This window comes from Pomacea canaliculata, linkage group LG6, assembly GCF_003073045.1.
Source record: "Pomacea canaliculata isolate SZHN2017 linkage group LG6, ASM307304v1, whole genome shotgun sequence".
NCBI classification, from domain to species: Eukaryota; Metazoa; Mollusca; class Gastropoda; order Architaenioglossa; family Ampullariidae; genus Pomacea; species Pomacea canaliculata.
In genome coordinates this window covers 27,832,663-27,856,432 of record NC_037595.1, presented here as the reverse complement: position 1 = coordinate 27,856,432, position 23,770 = coordinate 27,832,663, and the positions used below count along the sequence as shown (strand labels likewise).

The 23,770-nt window shown below is 43.9% G+C and overlaps 1 protein-coding gene across 1 annotated transcript in view; it reads right to left on the bottom strand.

The window, feature by feature from the left end:
- The window catches only part of LOC112566993 (neuron navigator 2-like), a 94,127-nt gene that overhangs the window by 12,676 nt on the left and 57,681 nt on the right, over positions 1 to 23,770 (bottom strand). The window contains exons 8-20 of the mRNA XM_025243425.1: positions 19,535 to 19,657; positions 9,036 to 9,177; positions 8,233 to 8,390; positions 5,732 to 5,922; positions 4,544 to 4,658; positions 3,936 to 4,092; positions 3,405 to 3,508; positions 2,364 to 2,453; positions 1,921 to 2,014; positions 1,582 to 1,656; positions 1,208 to 1,379; positions 663 to 878; positions 8 to 276 (exon numbers count right to left, since the gene is read on the bottom strand). Coding sequence (XP_025099210.1) covers positions 8 to 276; positions 663 to 878; positions 1,208 to 1,379; positions 1,582 to 1,656; positions 1,921 to 2,014; positions 2,364 to 2,453; positions 3,405 to 3,508; positions 3,936 to 4,092; positions 4,544 to 4,658; positions 5,732 to 5,922; positions 8,233 to 8,390; positions 9,036 to 9,177; positions 19,535 to 19,657 — 1,906 coding nt within the window. The remainder of the gene's footprint in view (positions 1 to 7; positions 277 to 662; positions 879 to 1,207; positions 1,380 to 1,581; positions 1,657 to 1,920; positions 2,015 to 2,363; positions 2,454 to 3,404; positions 3,509 to 3,935; positions 4,093 to 4,543; positions 4,659 to 5,731; positions 5,923 to 8,232; positions 8,391 to 9,035; positions 9,178 to 19,534; positions 19,658 to 23,770) is intronic.

Below are 23,770 nucleotides of genomic sequence, written 5' to 3'. Positions count from 1 at the left end.
TCCTTACCAATGGTGATATCTGATGAGCTGTGTGTTTCCAGAAATTTGTTGATATGTGCCCACACCTTTGGAATCCAGTCAATGATACGATTGAGATCATTGTTGCGCATTCCAGTGCGTACCTCTGCTTCCACAAGTTTGCGACGCAAGTAGCGACCCAAGAATCCCTTAACAGGTTCCATGTGGTTTGCACACAACACCCACCTGAAATTGTGGTGCAGTTGCAGGTTCGTAGTAGAGCAGGTGGATTGGTTCATTGTACCAATGATGTAGGGGCTGAAATGTAAACATATAAATAACATCAGATAATAATATAATACTGCTTTAGTAAACAAGATGGTAGATTACAACATGCCTCCCACACTGAAAAATATTAAAAATCAATGAAACAAACTTTTTTCCTGCCTTGATGTCTCCAGTAAAAGGTCAAACACAGTTGGCTATGAAATTCAAAATACAATTACAAATTTTCGAAACCATAGAGCTGCCATTGATAACAAAATTCTTCAAGCTCTGTTTAATATTTTAAAACTAACCCAGGAAATAACTTGCTTAACACAGTGACATTTTTCTTTTGGTTTTCCCAAAAGACTATTGGAAATAAAAAGCATCCAATACCATGTGAGAAAATACAGAATTACTTTAAGAGCCATGCTCCTTACCATTTCTGGTACTTTGCAGTCAGAAAGCCATTGAAGACATCAGCAAGGGAGGCCACATGGTGCAAGTTGTCTAGTATTATGACAGATGGCAAAGCATTCGCTGACGTTGCCTCACACTGGTCGGCAATGTTTGCCAAGTACTGGCGTAGCTCTTTAGCTGACTTGTGGTCAACGTTAAATACTGCCACACACCCTGCTGTAAGCTCTCTGCCTGATCTGTTCATGCATTCAGGAAAAAGAAAATTGTTCTCATCACCTTTGGTTAGAATTTGAAATGAATACTAGAGAGAGACAGGAGAAGTACATCATTTCCCTCAAAATTAAAATATCAATAAAAAATATGCAATGCACTCATAAACACTTCAAACTAGTTGTGCTATCTTTCTGGAATAACTGCGCTGACTTCAGACTTCATTGTATCTATGTTACATAAATGACAGTTCCTACAACCACTCAGAAGGAAATAAATGTAATAAATCTCTTTACTGAAGTTAAAATGTAGGTACCAGAAATATCAGCATCCTAGAATTCATTTTGCCTCCTACCTGAGTACAAGATGCTCCGCTAATTTCTGTGCCAGGTAGGTCTTTCCAGTACCACTTGGGCCACACAAAATAATACGTCGATGCTCCAGCAGTAAGGAGACATAGCGTTGTACAATAGACTTAGGAATCATTGTCTCAAAAGCTAGAGAATCCACACTCTGCTGTTTTGTACCTGTATAATAAGAGATTGAAAAATTACAAAAAAGAAGCCCTTAAAAAATGATGGCTAGTTATTCAAGCATAAAATGCTTCTACTTTCTACTTCTGCTTCTACCCCAAAATCATTATAATAATCATTATAATCAAATTTAGGAAACTGAATTTAAGTGCAGATGAATTGTCTTTACGGAAAGAAGGCAACAAATTAAAAGTACCCTTTAAGCAAATGCCAATCTGTGTTGTGTCTCCCACCAGGTAGCCAATGGGCAGCAGTTCTGGCACTTCAGAATCTGAAGCATAGCAAAGCCATATCATTTGTAACAGCTAATTTCTTTACCCATGAACACATGATGCATTTGCTTCAATCAATACCAGTGACAGTTTACTCCTTAGAACAGTCTTGTACATTATCAAAGCTGTATCAGGAAATGTAATTCACAGTCTACATTCATACAAAAATTAAATCAGAGAATACATTTGCCTTAACCAGAAACATATGACTTCAAATATCATAGTCTACACTGTGGGAAATCACTAGAATGTCATTTACTGACCTTTAGTACGAGTTATCTCCCCTATATGATAGGAGAACACGCTCTCCGCACTTAGACCAAGATTGGTGACTGGGTCCACCCGCAACACATACTCCTGTGACATAAAATCTATTAAGTCTAGCTTTCTTTATTTTAAAAAACTACATATCATAACTGATAAAAACAGCATCCCACTTGTCATCAACCTGGGCTTGCTAGTGATCATGTGAATTTTGGTCTCTTTCAATTAATTCACCAGGAAAGAAGTAAATTGCCATCAAGGTTTTAATTTTAAAGAGCTAATTATATGATAGGCCTAATGGAGATAAGCATACATATGATAGATTCTTAGTGTAAATAAATTTCCTTACCCATGGTCTCATTTTTCTGCAATCCAGACTAGTGTACACAAACATGTTTTTGCCATAAATGTATTTTAACTACCAATATTGAAAATTTCATACCTTGAAGATTTTGCGAACAATATTGTCTAAGATGTCCCATTTTGTCTTGCCGCTTACAGAGAGCGAGCCAATTAATACCTCAGCTGGTTTCTGGATAGCAGAGAAGCTGTTGTTAATTATATATTTATACAGGCAATACATTTATTTATACAGGTAGGTATGGTTATCTGTGGAATTGTAGTGATCTGTAACACAGATTACGAAAAGAACCAGAATTAGGTATTACTCCCTTTTATTATGTTTTCTTTTTTTCTTAGACTACAGTTGACATTTGAATGAATATTTGCTACTAAAAGTTAGTATGAAGATATTATGTTACACTGTGCTCAAACATCTACAAGACAACAATAAACATAACCATGCGTTTCTTTTGGGTTTTTGTTTTCCATTCTTAAAATACTGGTAAGAAAGAATGTAAGTAGTATACACAGAAATCTACAGTTGCTACTATGTCCTGTCACAAGGAATAAATCTTAAGTAATTTTTGTATGCACTATGTTGACTAGAAAAGTGATTACCACCGAGTTCACTACAGTCTTCAAACATTACTAACCTTGTTTGTAATATATATCCATGTCAAAATAAATAGCCAACACACTTGAAATTCTCTCCAAAAAAAAAAACAAACCGACTTAATGGTTAAGCCATCAAAGGGAAGTAACTCATGTGGGAACTTAGGGTTTCTCCCCTTATTTTAATTTTTATTTATTTATTGCATTACTTTGTGGATTTTGCTAGGTAGTTATTTATTATTATATAGAATACCGACAATATATATCATCAGAATCTCACCATTAAATGTGTTAAACTGTCATAATACTTATATCATGAATTATCATAGCAAATTATTTTTATCACTAAGGTTTTAGAAAGACGTATCCCACCTAAACTTTAATTTCAAAACCATATTTTAGATTTATTTAGTATTCATTCTTATATCTAAAAAATATGCATACAATTACTCATAAATACCCACATGCATAAATACACGGATGTTCTCATGCATGTATGCTTGGTATAAGGGGACAAAAATCTTCATACCTCGAGTCCTGGTCTAGATGGGTCTGGATTTGAACCTTGATATACAGTGATTGTTACCCTCTTGCCGTCACGATCATTTGCTGCTGTTTCTGCCAAAAGCATATCTAAAAAAGAAAATTCAGAGAAAATTTACCAATGAACATTAGTTCATATAACATGTTGCAACAAAGGTGTATGTAAAATGACATCATTCTCTTTAGTTAGTGAAGCAAGCTATATCCTGAGTAATGTTGATGAGCGTAGATTTAAAAAAAAACTGAGCAAGAAGAGCTTGGCTAGAAGAAAACACAGAAATTGAAACATTAAGCTACATTCTTGCATTCAATAAAAATTGTAGCTTTGTCAGATCCTCAACACTTAAAGAGAAAGGATGAAAACAAATAATTTGCTAAAGATATTTAAAATAATTAGACCCTTCCAGCTGTAACTACCCCACATACATATATATCTTTGATTTAAACTGGGCAACTTGAAGTATAAAATGCTTCAGGCAGAAGATGTAAAGAAAGAGTAGAGAAAGTTGCTGCTTGCCTAAGCTAGACTGATCGGTCAGGCTGAGAGATCTGTCCAATGAGTCATTGCTGGCCCGGGTATGAGTGAGGGATGACTGTGAAAAGTTGAATGTCCGACTTGCTGACATCAGCTTGTGCAGGCGATCATTGTCAGCTTTCAAGGCACTCATCTCATTCTGTAATGAAAAGTCAATGAAGATCATATTTTTGCCTCACTTGTCATTCATTCTTCCCCTAACACAACAGTCAAGTATTTTTGAATTCTGTGTTGTGAGCATACAAAATTTAAATTAGTATATATTTAATACATAAATCAAGAGAGAAATTTAAAAAACTAGACTTTCAGGCCTGTGCGCACGTGCGTGTCAGTAGGGCACTGTATGTACTTTTTACTCAATGTTTTGAAAACTGCACCTGTTTGGTTGTGCTTGTCAATTAAATTCCTAGTGAACACTTAACAACATTCAATATATTCAATATCTGATACTATCTATATGTGTGCAGCAAAGTGGAAAGTTAGACTCTCCATTAATTGATTCTTTGAGATGTCCTGGTTTTGCTACCTACTAGATATATGTCATCCGGTATACTGCACATAAAAAAAAAAAGACACAAATCACAACATACTTTCATTTTTGTCATGGTCTCGCGCAGCTGCTCCAACTGGTGAGCAGAGGACAGTGCCTCCAGTCGGATATCTGTCAGCTTAGCATCCTTCTCTCTCAACTGCTGCTTCAAAATGCTGACATCAGGCATCACTCAACCTGCAAGTCCAAGATACAGAAAAATGTTTAAATGTGCTTTTTTTCCCTCTCTCTCTTTCTTTCTGACTAAAGCCACTGCTAAATCTGCAAATTAAGTTATACTAAGGTAATGTTTATGAATGTACTGTTCCTTAACATAAAGAGTTTGCAATTTAAAAAAAAAAGTCAAAAGTGCAAGTGCATGTGAATGGTGGATGGGAAAGGGAGAGAAACAGAAACAGGATGGATGAGATAAAAGCACAGGAAAAGACACACATACAAAAAGCAAGGAATGCAACAGCTGGAGAAGAAGAAGTGGGGAAAAGTGAATGAAAGAAAAGAGGAAGAGATGGTGTGCCTGCATTAATGCTCAGTAGCAGAGCAGGTGCAGGTGGGGTTTCTATCAAGGATCGGGGGAGTAGGGGGCTGCAGAGATGGCTATGATGGTGTCTGGTCTTTTCCTAATATTTTTCCTGCTGCAAGCATGTGGTATGAAACAAGACACTGTTATCCCAGAGGAGATCTCACTCTAGACCTAACCTGTGTCCTCTTTCACGAAGGAAATCACCCATAACAGCAGCTATTCCAGAAAAAATCCTGTCTACCACAACTGTTGCAACATATGGACTGATGCCAAATGTAATATAAACTACAGTGTGCCTCTTCGGCACATTCTGATTGCTCTGATAGCAGACTATGAATCATGCCTTGCATGAATTGCAACTCTTGTCTATGCCCTTGTTTGGAAACTTTGATAAACAATGCATGGTCTGTCATTTTTTTAAATTAAAGATTTATTAATTTTGATTAAATATGTACAATTAAAAATAAACCTGAAAGCTTTCTGGAAAGCAATTAAACTGAACCACCATTTGTGTAGCAAATTATTCTAACATGATCTAATATTGAGTTAACAAAGGAAATATAAGAAAAAAAATTTAGGCAGAAACAGGAGCTCATTTGCATATTCTGAACACTTACTCAGAACACTCCTGCACCTATTTCACTTGAAGTAACTCCGAAACATCTGTTTAGAAAAGGACATCAGAAAGATGGAGTAGTTAGAACTTACGCTCCGGAGGAGTGTGACCCTTTCAGGGTGCTGCCTCCATTCGGCAGATGTCCAATCTGCATCAGCGGTGAGTTTGGTGCTGAGGCATTGGACCGTATACTGTGAGTGTCTGGTTCCACATCTGATAGAGAACCAGTTTTTATTTTCTTTCCTTTCTTGCCGGAAAATGCCTTGCTGAAAGAGCTCCGTAACTGCAAACATAGATAATAGCTGCATTTGAACTTCGTGACTTTTAGCAACATTGAAGTCAATTAGGACTATCAAGGACTTCGGGCAAGTCTAGCATGACGTCTAGATAATGGTCTGTGTATACCTTGCTGCATAAGTAAAGGTGATAAAGGTGATAAAGCAAAAGAACAAAGCAGAGAGGAAGGATGAAGAAGAGGAAATTCTAAATGAAATAACTGGGCCAACATTAATCCATCATGTGTACTAGAATAAAAGAACTATTCTGTGATAGTGGATTCTTGCTTTAGTTACATCTGGCACATTCACAGAACTTTAGTTGCCATTCCAGAAAAGCTGATGTAAACATTGTGGGCACAGAACTCTTCACAAGGGTCAAGATAGCATCATCTCAAAGATGAAGCTTTAGTCTGAGAATATATCTTGCAGTTATTTTGGGGACTTTATCCCTCCTACATTCTGCTCCTGGCAAGCTCTTATCACAAAGACTTAGCCCCCTAGTGACTTTCCTAGTGAGCTGCACCAATCTGTTGATCTCCCATTAATTTCGTTTTTTCTATCTACTACAGTCTTTCTAACAAAAAATAAAAGAAAAAAAATGAAAGCAAAATATTTCCAAAAAGAAAAGTATGCTAACTACTGTCCTTTCTGTTTAAAATAACCAGGCTTACGCTTACTTCAAATTTTGTAAGCGAAAGCATAAAATAGTTCCTATTTCTCCATGGTTTTTTTATACATTGAAAACCTTATTCTAAAAAAGTGTTGAGAACAAATAATCTTTCATCAACCAACCAGTGACAAAGTCACCAAATCCAATAACAGCTTTAATACTTTTTTTTTAATAAGTTCCTGAGACATTTACATCATAAAGCTTCATCCCTGCTAATCTTTCTAAGTTAGTTTTCATTTAAAAAAACAGTTGTTAGCCTGCAGCTGCTGTGAAGTTACTTAACCAACTGCCTACATACAAACAACAAACAAAGTGCAATGCATACTGGTCTTACTACTGATACTTTTGTTGCTGGCATGCTGGTCTGTAATTTTTTACTCTCTCATAGCTCATGGTTTTAATCTTTTGCATTCCCATCATTTGTCCAACCCACCACCTCCCTCCCCATCCACACCCATCGAGGTCTGTGACAACTTCACAGGCTTTTCACAATTCACAGTGAAGTGCCTGCTAAATCAACAACAGCTGCACGAGGGAACAGGCTCATCTCAATGCTTCTTTATACATGTTTATTTGCCCACATGCGGTCTGGTGCAAATAAAATGGTGAGCACATCCTGCGGAACCCAAACAAGCATGCTCATGAGGCTGCACACGGGCAGGGAGTGGGGGGAGGAAATATGCAGGTGTGCACATACCTAGGTGCCTGCACCTTCCCCTCCACCCCCAGGGCTAGCGGAGTTGAGACATCAGTACACCTGCCATTAATCCAGTGGTTAGCGCCCACCTAAAGAGCGGTTGCAGCTGCTTTTGATGAAATTGAAAGCCGTTGTGGCAGCATGTGTGTGTCTTCACATGGCAGATGTCATCTTACAATTGTCTTTGAGTGTCTGTCGACTAGTAAGGAAGGAGTAGGGAATGTGTGTTTGTGTTTGTTGCAATCTTGATACCTTGGAGGTAGCCAGACAGCTGCAATACTGTTCTCTAAGACAATAGGAAGATATGGAAGCAGTCTAGAAGAAGAAAGGGTTGATACAGGAGTGGTGAAAAAAAAATGAAACAAAAGAAAGAAGACAGAACAGAGAGACCGGAGAGTGGAAACTGTACAAAGACTAGGAAAGAGCAGAGAGGAAAGGAGATGTAGCGGGGAAGGAAGATCATGGGTGAGGTAGGTAAGTGAAGGGAAGAGGGACAAAAGAGAGTTGATAATGAAAGGAGACCAAGGGTATAGCTACTAAACACTTTCACTTTATAGATATAAATGTAAATTAAAAAAAAAAATTCCCTTTACATAAAATTCAAATGATATTTTAAGTATTTAAGTACTTTTTTAAGTATTAAAATTATTTTTGGGGATCATCTTTGAACTTAATGATTTTCAAAACTGCAACTGCATGGGCAAAAGGCATGGAGACTCAATTTGAATCATTACAAGTGCATGCACATGTAACAACTTAAATGCAGTTACTGGTTTATTTTTGTGAACATGAACATACATGCATGCACACTCCCTCCCCCGACCTACACACACACACAAAGCGATAGAAAGAGAGGTAGACAAATTCCAGTGAGTGGTCACTGGCTCATCCACCATTTTCAATAACAGTTGTTTGTTGCTGAAGTGAACACTAGTCACAGCCACTGACCCATCCTTTCTTTTTGCCATTTTTCCCTTTTTTGCCAGCGTCGCCATCGGTGGCTGCTGATTGCTGGCTGGTCATGCTGCAGGCGCTGGACAAGCTGTTGATGCTGCTGACACTGTCGGAGGACATCTGCCGAGCTATTCCTCCGATATCCGCCACCACTGCACACACACAGAGACCAACACACATCAGACAACCTGCTCCTTGTTCTGGAACCGCTCCACCGCAGTTGCCCCCCTTCAAGGCAGCCCACCCGCCATCAGTCAGCAAGTCTTTAAAGATGTCGGTAGGATTTTCTGCAAACTCAGATGCCTCAGCAATGTTTGAAAGATTTATCGAACAAAATTGAAAAAAAGGAAAAAAAGCTAGCAATTTTTCTACAACTTTTTACACAAACACTGCTGAATCGTCTGGTCAGGTGCCATCAAAGTCATGTTTCATGTCGAGATGAAAAGATTTGACAATTAAATAACTCGTACTTTTTTTTAATTTCGAGAGTGAGGGTAATTGCTACATTAGACAAAGTAGTTTTTTCTTGTCAATTTCATTTTGAAAAATGATGAAAAATGTTTCTGTCATTAACGACGCGATGCTTTTCAAAGGCCGCGAAATGTAATGACCCTGGCGAGAAACATCAGAATAATATGAAAAATTAGCTGCTAACTGTAATAATTAGTTTTCACGAAACCTCTCCCTCCCATACACAACCCCCGTTAATTTTTTAATGTTTGAAAGCGCTGCCAACAGAGGAAAGTATGGAGAAATTTGTGAAGAGTTGAGCCTGGGTGGTCGGTCCGAGGACTTACCCCCATGGAGGTCTTTGGGGACCATAGCCGGGGACGTGTGGCGGCGGCTGGAGGCGGGGCTGATGATGGGGTCATTGATGGCCAGTCCACTCTGACGCTTCAACGCCTCGATGGTCATGCGCAGGTCGTTGAGCTCCGAGTCCTGCACAGCACAGACAAAGCAGGCATCCTCATCACCTCCTCTCACTGGCAGGTCCGCCTCGCCACCGGCATCATGCAAGCCACAATAATAATAATCTCTTTGATGCAGCCATGGCTACTGGCGCATCCCGCTTGCTGATGGGCGAGACAGAGGCGGGCTTATCCCTCTCTCCATCCTCTCACCCCCCTACCCACCACCCAACCTTCCATCCATCCACCCACCCGGTGTGGCCCACGGCGGTGGAGGTTCTGGTATCCCAATCTGTCAGCGGCACTACGTGCAGCTGTTGTCAGTGTCGTGCATTCACGCATGATTTGATAAAATGCTCTAATCTTTCGAAGCTAGCTCTGGCAAATCAGTGACAGTTATGGTAAACTGATTTGAACAAACCTGGTGTGATTCGTTCATCTTTCTCTCTCGCATACGTGCACGCACCTAAACACACAAAAACGCGCGCGCATGCACCATAACTCAAAGTTCACAAGAAACAACAAATAATAATAAAATCAACAGTAGAATCTGCCACCCGTGACGACTTTACAATAAATAAATAAATAAGCAATATCTTCCCTTCATTTCCAATGTGTAAATTATACAGAAGTTTGAGGCCAACAATCACACCATTACGGTTACACTCAACATCAACTGAAGGGGTGACAACTCACCCTTGGACTGCAGGAACCCTCACAATCATCTGGGAGAAATAAAGGGGTTCCTGAGTCCCTGTCACCTCACCCTAACGCTTTCACGATGACACGTGACCCTACACTGTAGTAATATCTGCAATACTAATCAGGTTAACATGCGATGAAACAACAACACAACACGAAACAACGGATCCAATAAGAACTGCACCACACAAATGTGCCACGGAGTAGGGGAGGTACACAAATAGAACCCCCGATCTAGGCAGCACCCTCTACGTGACTGCCACGTAATGTCACGTTCTAGAAAATTCAGAATTGTGGACTCACGTGACGGACTGGTAGCCAGTCTACCATGCGCTCTCGTGCGGTTCGGCAGACGCCAGGAGAGTTCCAGACATCTCCCAAAGACGACAAAGCATCCTCAGCTCGCGCGAGACACAGTGACCCTGACCCTGCTGCCCTCTAGTGACGTAGCTCCCTCGGCGAGAGGAGGGCAGACTGGCCTAGTAGACCCGAGGTGCAGGGGGATCCTCCAAAGACGAGAGTGCAGATACACCATCGCACGGCACAGGTATAAGACATACCTTCCAGCCACCGCCTCCTGTCCTCTTGATACAGCAGCTACCCCCCCTTCCTCCTCAACATCCTCCACCCTCATCTCCCCACCCTGCTATGCTTACATCTGCGGCATGCGGCAGTACCGGCGTCTGTTCTTTCACCCCCACCCCAATCCCACCCCTTTCTTCGCACGTGACCAGCCTCCGAGAAGCCATCGCCCAACAATAAACTACCCGTCGGCTGCTTGCTGTCCAATCAACGGTTCACTTCGGCCATTTACCTACCAGGAATGTGGGGGCAGGTCTTGGAGTGGGGGTGAGGTGTGGAGGAGGAGGGGTAGCGAGACTGTGACTGCTGTTCCGTCTGCTTCTATCCTCCACTCAATTATTACGATCGCCTCACCCTCCTGCATCCCCCCGTCTCCTTCCTCCTCCTCCACCCCTTCGCCTTTGTCTGCCACGGTTCCTCGGGTACGAACGAGGCAGCGGTCGAGGCAGGGAGGCTCGCAGTGTTGTGCAAACAGCTCAGACTAAAAACCTCAGCCTCCTGATGGCGAGAAACGACTTGCTGATGTGTTCGGAAAGGAGGAGTAGGGTGAGGGCAACTGAAGGAATTGAGCTTGAAGACGGCGCAGATGATAGAAAGAACAAAGCAGAGAAAGAGAAAGAAAGCCAACCACAGTTTGTATCAAAAAGATCACGTGAGCGACAGGGTGCGTTGGTGAGAAGTGAACGAGAGAGAAAAAGGTCATCTTCAGCTAATTATTACACTTGTAGAGTGAACTTGCACTCTTACGGAAATGCGCTCCGTGTGATCCTGCAAGACGACCAGAACTTACACAAAAACAAACACTGACATAGTGAAAGAAAATAACATCTAAGGGGCCTCGGGACAACTTCATAACTTTGAAAGCAAGACGATTGTCCTTAAATTTAGTTAATTTAGCAGGAAAGTGCTTCAACCTTGAGGTGATTTCGCACTATGGGGAGGGGGAGGAAACCCGGAGTGCAAGGTGAAAACCCACGTCGCCCAGCCTGCGGACAAGTGTCACAGAAAAGAGTCCGAAGAAGAGATCTGAACCCCAAGTTTTTCACTGAGGGTGACAAGCGAGTATATTAACCACTACACTGCCCCAGGGTAGCTCACCCTATGACTACCGGAGTTTAATCTGTAAACGCGGAAGTGAGTAAAAACATCGAGATTGGTGGAATGACAGAAAAAGGAACAAAGGATGAGAAGAAAATGAAAAAACACATAAGAACCTTTAACAACAGGGATGCTTTCGAGGAAGCTGGGTGCGCGGGTTGGGAGGGGTAGATGGGTCGGAATCGAGCCATTTCCTCCCAAAAGACAGCCGCAATGAAAGATGGGTCGAGCTGGGGAGGGACGACAGAACTTACACTCCACAAAAATACAAATCCTAATACCGGGGAGCAAACTCTTCTCAACACCACGCCGTCTAGCGGAAAGGCATTGGAAGACACCGAGTCAGCACGCCCACCTTCCCTTTGAACTAAGATGAGAAACATGAGGCACGAGTCCAGGAATGTGCTTTGTGCTGAAAGATGGAGAACCAGCTTCCAGGCCCTAACGCGCGCCCGTCTACACCATGTTCTGTCAAAAAAAAAAAGAAAGAAAAAATAAATAAAAATAAATGTTAAAAATCTGCGGCACTATTTATGTCCCTGGCGCTAATGCTGCCAATAATTAAAGTCTTGTGGGGAAGCGAATCTCGCATCTTTCAAACTTTCTCGATGAATGTCTCCAATGAGGGTTTGAGGAGAGGAAGGGGAGGGAAGCAGCATTCTACAGAGTTACCTCTCACGCAAATCAATGATAAGATGTTCCCCTCACCGTCCCCTGGCCCTACTTTCCCTCACACTCCACAAATTTCCTTCAATGGCACCCACCCACCCTGGAAACCCACTTCAACCAACCTCCACCCTTTACTGTCTGTAAGGATGTCTTTAAGACTACACATAACGATGGCGGCCAAAACTCCACCACAGCAAATCAGTCGTAAATCATTAAAATCGCCTCCAACCACACAAAAGAAGAATGATATTAACAACAATTTGAATAAAAACGGTTCTTTCAAACTTTGCGATTTTTTTCCCATCCTTGTTTACAGCAGATATAGGAATCCATGGGAGCAGCATCAGAAGGCGATTCTACCCGGGACCTTTGACCTGTGCAGACCCCCATTGATCATTTCAGAAGCTAGTCTGTCGAGGGTTACGAGGGCTCTTCATGTCGAGTGGATCCCGCCACAAGATAACAACCACAGTTAACCCCAAACCACAGTTAACCCCGAAAAGAACAAGTGCAAGAAGAGGAGATGATGCTAATATTATATTGAAAAACTCAGTTTGACCTCAAGCACTCTGCCAATGGCTAACAATTTAAAAAAAAAACTATGGTGCCAGCTGGAAACCGTCTACACATCATAAATAATAAAAATAATAAATACCGCTTTATAAATTTGTATATATATATAATTATAATTTATATTTTTCATACTAATCTTCATTAGCGATACGATTGTTGCCCTGAAAATTAGTTTAAATATTTACATGACTCCTCAAAAATAATCAGAAATACTAAAATATCGCTTTGTATATATTTATGTGTACATTTCATACAAATTTCATTTCTGATAATATTCTGAGGAGTCATTTAACAGCGAGGAAAAGAGTTTTCGGAGCAATAATCGTAACGGGGATGAGAGTAAACATAATCCTATCCATAACAAATAAGAAAAAAATGTTTTTGTCATTATTTCCCGCGGGTCTTTATAACCGAGTAGATTGGGTGTGGGGAGGAGGAGCAGGACTCGGAGGAATGGGTTTAAAGCTCCTGTGTGACCTGATGAGAGAAAAAAATAATGAAGTGCGCCCAGCATCCCCTCCAGCACGCGGGGCTAAAAATAGACGACAGGGATGCTCCCAACTCCGAGGTTCTCACGCCGAGGAGAATTAATCTCTGAACATGCCCGGATGCCTTGCCACTCTCAGAGACACTAGCATTTTTTTTTTTCTTTTTTTTTCCCCCGGTACGAACATCGCCAACCTCCTGGTCCTGCGCATCGATAATTATTTTAAATGTTTGATTCCCTCCATGCCATCCACCCTGCACCACAACACCTTCATCACCAATATTTCGTGAAAAGCTATTTTTGATTATTACAGCAACACATTTGCACTCTTCTGTCTTTTCTGCAGAATCGACGAGAAATGAGAACTGTCCTCCCACTTCTTCTATCTCTATCTCCTCCTACTTTCACTCACTCCGGTTCCCACGTGACACAATGGGAGCGTCTGTCCATCATGGCTCGGAGCGAGAAACAACATGGGAGCCAAATCCGACATCTGATGCAAGTAGAACAGATTAATTTTTTTTTTAATGAAGATCGAGGAGGTGGGGATGGGGATGGGGATGAGGGAGTTTCAAAGATGCGGTCTTGTAGCCGCGTGGAGATAGCGCGAGCAAGATAGAATCTGGCTTCCTGCTCACAAGCATGGAGTCTTTGACACACTTGACAGGAGGTTTATGCCAAATTGTTTTTAGCTTTTCCAACTCTCCCCACACCCCAAGTTTCGGCGATAAAAAAATAACCCAAGCCCCACACTCGGAAAAAAAATTTCATCTGGTATTCGGTGAGTCTAATTACTCAAAAACTATTTTTTTAATTCAATTCACCCATTCCCTTGTCAAGAAAATTTGTTACCGGTACATAAATAACCTCGTAGCTACAGCTGTTCAATTCCCTATCCAAGTTACTTTTTTTTTTGCTCCTAGATAATTTTTTTTCTTTTACAAACTTGACATTGAAGTCCCCATGGCATGAAAGCCAATACTGAACCAAACGTTTTCCAGTTTTGTTTCAATCTTTACATCGCATGTGGACTTGGAGGGGAACAGCACAGCAGGTGCTTCATGAATCATGGAACTGCGGCCATGGATGATGTTTGTGGGCCAAAGATGATGTTTGTGGGCCATGTCCACTTCTAACCATCATAGAAAGTGAGGGTGAGCCAGCAAACTGATGATCTGAGGCTTCCGCCATCTTCATCTCCGTCTCACGTGCTTGCGAACATTTCCAGTGAAAAGCTTCAGATGGTGTAGTCTCCCCTTCCCAAGAAGGAAAGAAAGGGTAAAAACAACAACAAAATACTCCTGGGGTAGTGTCCCTAGTTGTATCTGCTGGTGTGAGAATGATGGAACTGTCCTTTGATGCCATCGTGGCAAACAATAACGAAAATCCACCCCAAAAACTGGAGAATGAAGAAAAAAAGAATAATTTTTTTTCAGGGTTTCGTAGTCAAGGGGAAAAATAACAACAAGAGATGGAGTTACACAGGGGAGGAGGGAAGTGTAAAAAAGTTAACAGCATCATGCCCACCTCTTCGTTTGCTGAAGAGCAAGTGATGGGAGAGTGTTGAGAGCAGGTGGTGAGGAGGTGATGGAGGCTGAAAACAAGGACATGAGCAAAGTTGCAGATCAGTGCGTGTGTCTGCTAGTGACAGCTACAAGACGGGGATGGTAGGGTGGATGGGGTACAACTGCCACGAGGCCTTCCACACCTTGCCATACAGCATCAGATTATACGAGCAGCGATCAAAGTCAACGGCGGGCAGGTGTGCGTGCGCCCCTCTCCCTTTCCCTCCTCCTGGGAGCAAGTTACCTCCGCACCTCCTCACCGTCCCCCGCACCCAGGCCGAGACGACATCAACCCCACTACCCCATCGCAACCCTTCCACCTGTTCTTCCTTCCTGAAAATGTCGTAGCATCACCGCGCAATGATACATCCACTATCACCTCCAGCAAACCTCCCCAACCCCCGTAACATCCACCCCACCTCTCACAACTACCCTCGGTGTTGACCCCGCTTGCAGATCACGAGCCCTAAAGTCAGAGCGAAATCGGGGTGGACGAAATGGGGGAGAATGACAAGAAAAGATAGTTGCAGGACTGGAGCGATACGCCTCGCCTCCTCTCTCCCACCCGACACCATCCACCCCATTCGCTTCCTTCCGGGACGCATACAGACCTGGCACCCGGCCAAAGCCAAGAGTGACATGCCTCTTAGTCATTTAGTACGTCACTGTACCCACAGCTGCTGTTTCGGGTGCTGAGCAATAAAGGGCAACAGGTATGTCCTGGTTGTGAGCATCTCTCTGGAACATCATATTGCAGTCTCTCGGGTACATCACCCTGCAGGCTGCAGGTGACGAGCTCTAAAGATGAGCATCACGTGATCTTAAGGGTACCTCACACTGCAAGTGGTGATCCGTGAAACACGTCACTACCTGTGAAGACTTGAGGAGAAATCCAGCAATCTTACCTCCTGCGATCACCATGCAAACACAATACAAACCCCGAGGAACACTAAAACGATACCGATGATGACGACGATGAAAGCGATAACGATTCCTCGACAACTAATGTCATTCACAGATCGTGTTCTCGGTTCACGCACCTTCATTCCTCACATTCCTTGTTCTAACGGATATACCAGACACACTTTCACAATTATAAAAAATAAAGGTTGCCCCATCAGTTTAACAGCGATGAAACTCTGATCTCCATCTATCATCTAATGATGTTGGAGGTTTTTTCACCGCGATGTCAATGATCAATGATGGCAAGCAAATAACGAGGCGCCGACAACAGGGAAAAAAGCACGAAACCGGGAAAACCTCGCGAGTGTTTCTTTTTTTTTTCTCTCTCTCTCCTAACCAGAAATGCTCGCCATTTCATACTGCGGTTGATCTAATCCACTCGAGGTCTTATCGCTCGGGTAGCTCCCCCCAAACACCCATACACAAAAAAACTGATATACTGGCGGTTGTAAGGGATGGGGTAGGGTACCGAGATTTCTGGGTAATCTCCACGAAGCTTGTTTTGCTTTTGGGAGGGTCTGGCGCCGCTCGACATGGGAAGCAGGAGAGGAGAGACTTCAGAGATCAAGAAGAAGAGAAGAAGAAAAAAGCCTTGAGGAAAGTGACGGTTGTGATGGATTGTATTAGAGAAAGCTTGACATGGGCTCCGGCCTTGACAAGAGGTGAGAAAACACACCTGACACTGTAAGAACCTTCCATCCCCCATCGGAACCCTTCTCCCCGCTGATGCGACGCCATGAGCTGCTCTTCTCCTCCAACCACTTCACCACTCCTGTTTCTCTCACTCCCAAACCTCACCGAGTCGCTTCCCCCTGTTGCTCCTCCGTCTAAAAATATCAACGTCCTCCAAGACGAGGCGTCAACGGAAACCTTGAACGAGGGGCTTGGTGAGCGCGTGCTGGAGGCAACATGGTAAGCGAACACATACATGTTGTCTGTCGGTGTACCCGTGTTGTCGACCCCTGGAATAAGGGCATTCCTGACGCCTTGTCAAGACTCGGCTTGTCTCCCCTAGCTTTTACCTGCCTACCTGCGGTCGCTCCTGCTTTGCACCTGAAGACGGGTCTCGGCGCGCGCTTCTTCCGGCGCCTCCTTTTGAAAGGTTGCACCCTGTACCACGCTGGGGCCCAGACTGGCGCCTACGGGGCAAAAGCACCTGCAAGCATCTGCCAGCAATCTGAAACACGATGCACGGGTGGCAGACTCGTGCAAGCCATTCCTCGACCGCCGGGGTCCGTCCGTCCATCATTGTTACCGCGGCTAGGACATGGAAGCCTCGAGGACAATGGTTTTATTCCCAGGATAAAACTGCGAGGTAGCCAGCATGTTCTTGATGCTACTTTCTGAGGCTGAAGCCATACTAGGGTGCTGTCCTCCAAAACTAATGGAAGGGTACCGATACGACCTACCTACGACTTCTTACTAGGAACCAACCAACCACCTGTGGAGCTTCTTTACAGTCTCAGACTCCATGTGAAGACACTAACTCGAGGTCATCATGGTCTTCATCAACATCTTCCTTTAAAGAAGAAAGTGGAGAGCAGAGAGCTATTTGGCATTATGGTTGTGCCCCAAGTGTAGAGGAAATCATTTGGAAAACAAGTATATTTTAATCTCGAATAAATTGTTGCTTTATAGCTACGTATCCGAAAAAATGTGAAGAAAAAAACTTTATTTTTCAACAAATACATGTAGATGGAAATGAGGAGATGGTTTTGCTTTTCATTCCTTTCACCGAGTCCTATACACAGACTTGCGACACTATATCTTCAGGACCAAGGTAGAGAACAAGGAGACCTGGCGGCCGCCAACAAGATCCACAGGTGTGTCCTCATGGACAGTACTATGGCAGGTACGAATGCACGGACCTGTTCTCTACATTACACCTAAACCAAGTCCACCCAAAGCTCAAGTAGCTAGTCACGTGCTCTAGTGTGAAGTCACGTGGGCTGAACAATCATTTCTTGGACAAGCTCTCAGCGCCTTTCTCGCCGAGGCTGTTATCAACATCTACCTCGCCATCTGGAGGCCTGCAGTTTCCATCCGACGGTTCAAACCACAGCCAAACACAAGAGCAGGGTGTAAAAACCTATTCGCTGGTGGCAAACAGCGGGGCAGCTGCAAAACACAACCTGATAAACACTCTCCACAGCCTCTCCAGCTTCTAGTCAAAATATGTTTAATCCCCCTTCCGTTCTACCTCCTCTCTCCTGGGCAACAAAGCCTCTCCTCGGATCCTTTCTATCAGAAAAATAGAAGATGTACTAAATTCTACCCCGTGCAGATGTCTGATGCCTTTGACAGACTGGACGAAAACAACAGGATGCAATCACTGAAGGCATGCCGAGATAAACATCTCATCTTGTTCGCCAAGATGACAGGCAAAGTCTGCGCAGGAAAACCCAGGTCTGCACCATCGACAGAAAATTATGTAACAAGCTGTGGAGGACAGGAGAATTTTCTCCTTCGCCACCGTCGATGGTATCTCGAGAACCAACGACACAATCGGGAGAATCACCGACAAACTGTTACAACATATCGGACGAATCGAATCTTAGCTCCTACTGCAGACAGACAGACGGAGACGGCAAGGGAAGAAAGGATAAGTGATAAAAAATACCAATACAAACATACAAAGATGAAAAGAACAGGAAAAGGGTGAGAGAAAAGAGGAGAAAAGGAGGAAAATTCCGCACGGTGCATTAAGGTTACGAAACCGAACTATGGCCTCCACCACCATCTTTCACCAAGGAGAAAAAAAAATGTTTGAAGTAGAAAGTCCATGGGAACATACAGGAAGGGGACAGAAAACAGTTCATAAACTTAAATCGTTGTCATCGATACCAGAATGGGAAAAATGGAAGACACCTTGCTAGCGATCTTTGTTCTGGAAAGCTAGGATCACTCGCTAACCTGTGATCGAATCCTCTGACGCAAGCTCAACGCCCAACAAACCTGATGAAGAGAGAGAAAAAAAAGGCATCAGACGCTGAGGGACGATGTTCTCCCATCCTGCACCGCAGTCGATCCATAACCGACCGCCGTGTAGAGGATCATCATTTTTTGTGGACGGGAGGAGGGAGAAGAAAGGCAAGGAGATGCAGGGTAGGAGATACCCGATGACCCGTGTCTGCAAGAAGCACACCTTTCGTCCCCCCGCCCAGGTGGCGCCAGGCAAGTGCGCGGCCCGTTTCATCCTCATTAAGACTATCGCAACATGCTGGGCGATTGAGGGAGAGAGTGAAGGATGCACTCAAAAGGAAACCGATGTGGTTCGGGTAGCGGGTTAAAGGGGGGAAAAGCCCACCGCCGCCATACATCGATGTTGATAATGGAGAATACACACTGGGGCAGACAAGTGGTAGAGGCGCCCAGGGCGGGAAGAAGAGGAGGAGAGGAAGGAATGTGCGAGTCGACAAGTTTTACTGGCTGTGGCCAAGGCTGACGATAACGATAACGATAACACCGAGGATCTGCGCCATGGATGCTGTCTGTTGCTGACCAGACGGAAATTCACTGTCTACCCTTGCAGTTCCTTCCCTCCATCTTTTTCCTGAACCCACGAAGATACGACCAATGCCAGTGTACTGGGTGTATCAATGTAGCTACGTGCTACGTGCTACGTGCCCCTCCCTGCCTCGTTCTGAGTGCCTGTGGACGTCAACGTGGGACGTGAAGACAAAAACAGTTTTGTGTAAGGTGTGCGAGCAGGTGAAGCAGGTAGGTTGGTTAGTACAAAGGTGGCTCACCTTGATGGAGGACTTGTGAAGCAGGTGCGGCACCTGCACCTTTTGTTCTGCGCTCGTCGTCAGCGCCTGCAGCCTGGCGGTCATGTTGGCCAGCGACTGTTCGAACGCCGACACGACATGGGCCTGCAACACACACACACACGAGATGTTGTGAGAAAGGGCGAGAAAACACGAGATTATGGATCAGCATTAGAAACACACACGCACGCGCACACACACATGACATGCAAGCCAGATTGTGGTCAGCTGCGGACCTGCAAGAAAGAAAAAAATTCTACGAAGCTCTGTGGGTTGTCAGAAGATTTGTGGTGGACACGACATCTGCATCAATAAATGAAACTTTCATTTCTTTTTTGAACACACACACACAAACACACACAAACACACAAACACACACACAAACACACACACAAACACAAACACACAAATACACTCTAAGTCTTGAACTGAAGAGTTTCTGTAAGTAAGAACACTCAATCTTCTAAAGAGCCGCTCCACAGGTGACCTGCTTCCCGTATCACAAAAAATTTCCAGCTTTCCGTAAACTTCCATAAAATTCTGTAAATCATCTCTAACCGGGTGCTTGCTGCAGCAGGACCAGTCACAACTCGACCTGCGGTCTGGGTATAAAGAACCGATGATAAGAGAAAAGCCAGCGATCCTCCGGCTACCCGATCCCCCGCAATAAGACTAAAACTCAAGTTCAGAGATTACAAACCAAAATGTCTAAATTTACAACGCAGTAAAAAAAAAAGTTGGGAGGGCATAAAAAAGGTTATGATGCTGCTAATTGATGTGAAAGGTATCTGAAGAGAAACTCGTAGCCTGGTAATCGCATCCCGGCAACACCGACAAGATGCGGCTCGGGAGCGGGAAGCGTTTAAAGCAAAGCTACAGGTCACGTGGGGTGGCAAATTTACAACTTCTAAATGCATTTTTGTGATGGATATTTCTATTCCTGGTGTTTTATCGGCCCTCCTGAAACTCTGCCGGCGTCACCTCTGCCAGAAGTCTCACCTCAGCCCGGTAATCTCCAACACTAACATCCACCACTTCCTCTCAAACCTAACGGTTAGTAATCTGGGTACCTGCTTGTCTCCGGGCTCTCCCTGTGGATTTAAATGCAGCTTGCTTATTCACCTTTCATGGCTTGCTTCCCCACCCTTCCATCATCAGTTTTTTTTTCTTTTTTATTAATAACGCATTCTTGACTGATGCTCAAAAGATATACCCCGGGTGTCTTGAGGGGGTGCTAAACGTGTCCTCAGTCGGACATCACGGCAATGTCTTCAAAGGTTTCTTTCCTCCTGGTTTTCTTTTTATTTTCACCAAACTTCTTTGATGAATCATCATCGTGCAGCTTTCGACAGTAGAGGAACAGGTACAAGGTAGATAAGCTCTGATTACTTTTTACTACCTATTCCTCCCGCCCTCTTCAGCCGGCAACTGAAGTGTGGAAAACAGCTCGTGAATGAACCGAGAACTGAAGAAAGGAAAAACTAAATGAAGACCACCCGTATAAAACAAAACAAAACTAAAGCGCTAATATTAAAAATCAGTATTTTCTATAAAATAAAACAAAACTAAAACGCGAATATTAAAAATCAGTATTTTCTATTTTAAAAAACAAAAACAAAACTCTGATACTCTACCTTTTAATAGCTATCTGAAAAAGGGTTGACGGCCATTTGCGAGATTTGCACGATAAAATAAATAAAAACAATAATCTCTATCGTGAAAGGGTGTGATCGCACGCCCATGTTCATCATTTTTGCACACGCCGCCATCACCATCAACATCTCACAACAACGCCTTTCCATTATGAACACAACGCATCTCAGGCTGCGGCTCTTCCGTCTCTCCACCCCACACCCACACCCACCCCACCTCTCTCTGTCGGCCCCACCCTGTTGAATTCTTTCCCCTGATTGCACGTGGGGGCACAGTTCTTCCCTCTTCTTCTCCCCCTCCCAAACTTGTTGCTAAAAATCACCAAAAGTGGATAAAAGAGAGATAACTGCTTAACAGACAAAATTTACTGGTTAAAAAATTCATTGGTTACACAAACGGGTAAAAATAATTAAAAAAAAAAAACAAGTAATCCTCTGGTTCTTTTTTCTTCTAAGGATGAAATGATTTGCCAACCCAGAACGTGGGTGGAGACCAAGCGCTAATGTTACTTCCAGAACGTGCGACTGCAAGCGCCTTCAATCTCACGAGACCGTTGAAGGAATATTGCGTCTACCCGGCTTCAACGGGTCCACCCGGTGATTCCAGAACCTTCGGTGCACCAGCTTCCTTGTAACCTCGCAAAAGCGACCTTTTGCTGCTGCTGACCCCAGACATCAGACCCAGGGGGCAGCCACTACACACACCACGTGACTGACCGTCTTCTTTGTCACTTAACTACTAAAACGAGGCTGGTGTGTACCGAGCTTCCGGTTTAGTCACATTCATAGTGCATGTTCGCCTAGACTAACAGCGGAGAACTAAGAGGCTAAGTGTTGGTCTTGGCTGACAGACAGCAGTCCACCCATACACGTCCGGGCTTTATCACTGCGGCCCCTGGACACCCTGCACAGGAAAACGAGCAATAGCCCACGTGACATGAAACAGAATGCTCTGGGTGGACCACAGCTAGCATCATATCCCGGGCTAACTTCTATCAGTTCTTTTAAAGGATCCTTATATCAGCTAGTTAAAGGACCCTTCGCGGGCCTCCTACGACTTTTGAAATCAGACGAACCACCTACGTGTACGAGAACAAACCTGGAAGCGAGGGCGGTTAGGATGTGGGGAGGAGAAGTAGGGGGAGATTCTCTGCCGGTGGGCCGTGCGAGCTAGTCCTGTCAACTAAAAATAGCTTTCCTTCTCCGAGTGCGTGGCAGCCTGAGAAGAGGAAGACAGCAGCAGCATCTAGTGGCCAGTCTCCCAGCTCTCGTCTTGTTGCCATTGGTGATCGCGTGCTGGGAACGCAACGTCCCACGAAGTTACAAGTGTGTCCGGGGATTGTCTCCACTCTTAGAGACGTTACGATGGTTGGCCTGACCGGCCAGAGACATGCTACAGTGATTAACAAAGACTAGGAAAGGGAAGCGGGGACGGAAACTACCTGGTATCGTTCTCAAGCTCTTCGGTGTTAACGAGATATTCGTCCTTATCTATCTTTATCTCAAAGGAAAACAATTTTATCGTTTGAGGCAGTCGGGGAGGGGAGCATGGAAGACGATTTACAGAAATTTTATGACGAAAAGGAAAATTTTTTTTCGCTTTTTCCTTGTATTCAAGTTTTTAAACGAGCAGCAGCCGAAGACGGGAGGGAAAAAAAGAGCCAGACTTGGAGAGGGAAGGGAAAGAACAAGAATGTCTGGATGTCTGAGAAGAAAAGGACGATGATGAACGGCGACAAGAAGAAATACTCATGAACAGAAGAAAACTCTGAAACAGGACGACGATGAGGACAAAATGTGATTTGATGATGTTAGTAATGACGACAACGATGGTGAAGAAGTATACCAGCCACCTGGCATGATGTGTGTGGTTTCGAACCTTAGAGAAACGGCAGCAGCCACTGGAAGGAGGATGCGGTCGGCATCTGCAGCAAAAAACAAAATTTCGGCAAATGCCCTAGCTGCTGCGACTATTCCCTAAGGCGACATCAACCTCTGAGGCACCCAGAGAGGGTGGAAAAAAAGAGAAAAAAAAAAAAAAAGAAGAGAATGAAAAAATTTCAATAACAGGCATTAGACAAGACAAATAAATAAAACTCCAGCAGCCCTCAAGCTATTCTGTACAATTTCTAGAGCTCGAGATTCAGCATAAAATTCCTCCTCCATCGGCATACCAGGACACCGGTTGTGCAAACATATTTCAAACATTCAGATAGCAAACAAAATAAACAAAAGAAGGAAAATACATCATCAGCACTTTTTTTCTTCTCAGTTCACTCGGGTAACCCCGGGGCCGTGGGGGGAGAGGCGCCAATGCATTCGCCATCCATCCACTCCCCACCCCTCCGAGCATGGCACACCAACCGTGGTCCGGCAGAGTGCCTGATATACCCGTATGATATCCAATAATATTCAGTACCCCCTTACCCCCCAAACTTCCCTCCCACCCCAGTCCTCCGCCCACCCATCTGCCCTCCCTTGACGTCAGCTGGTACCCACAACTGGCGCCTGACCAGGCGTTCTACCCCCCAAACCACTCCACCTCCACCCCGTCAACAAACAAACA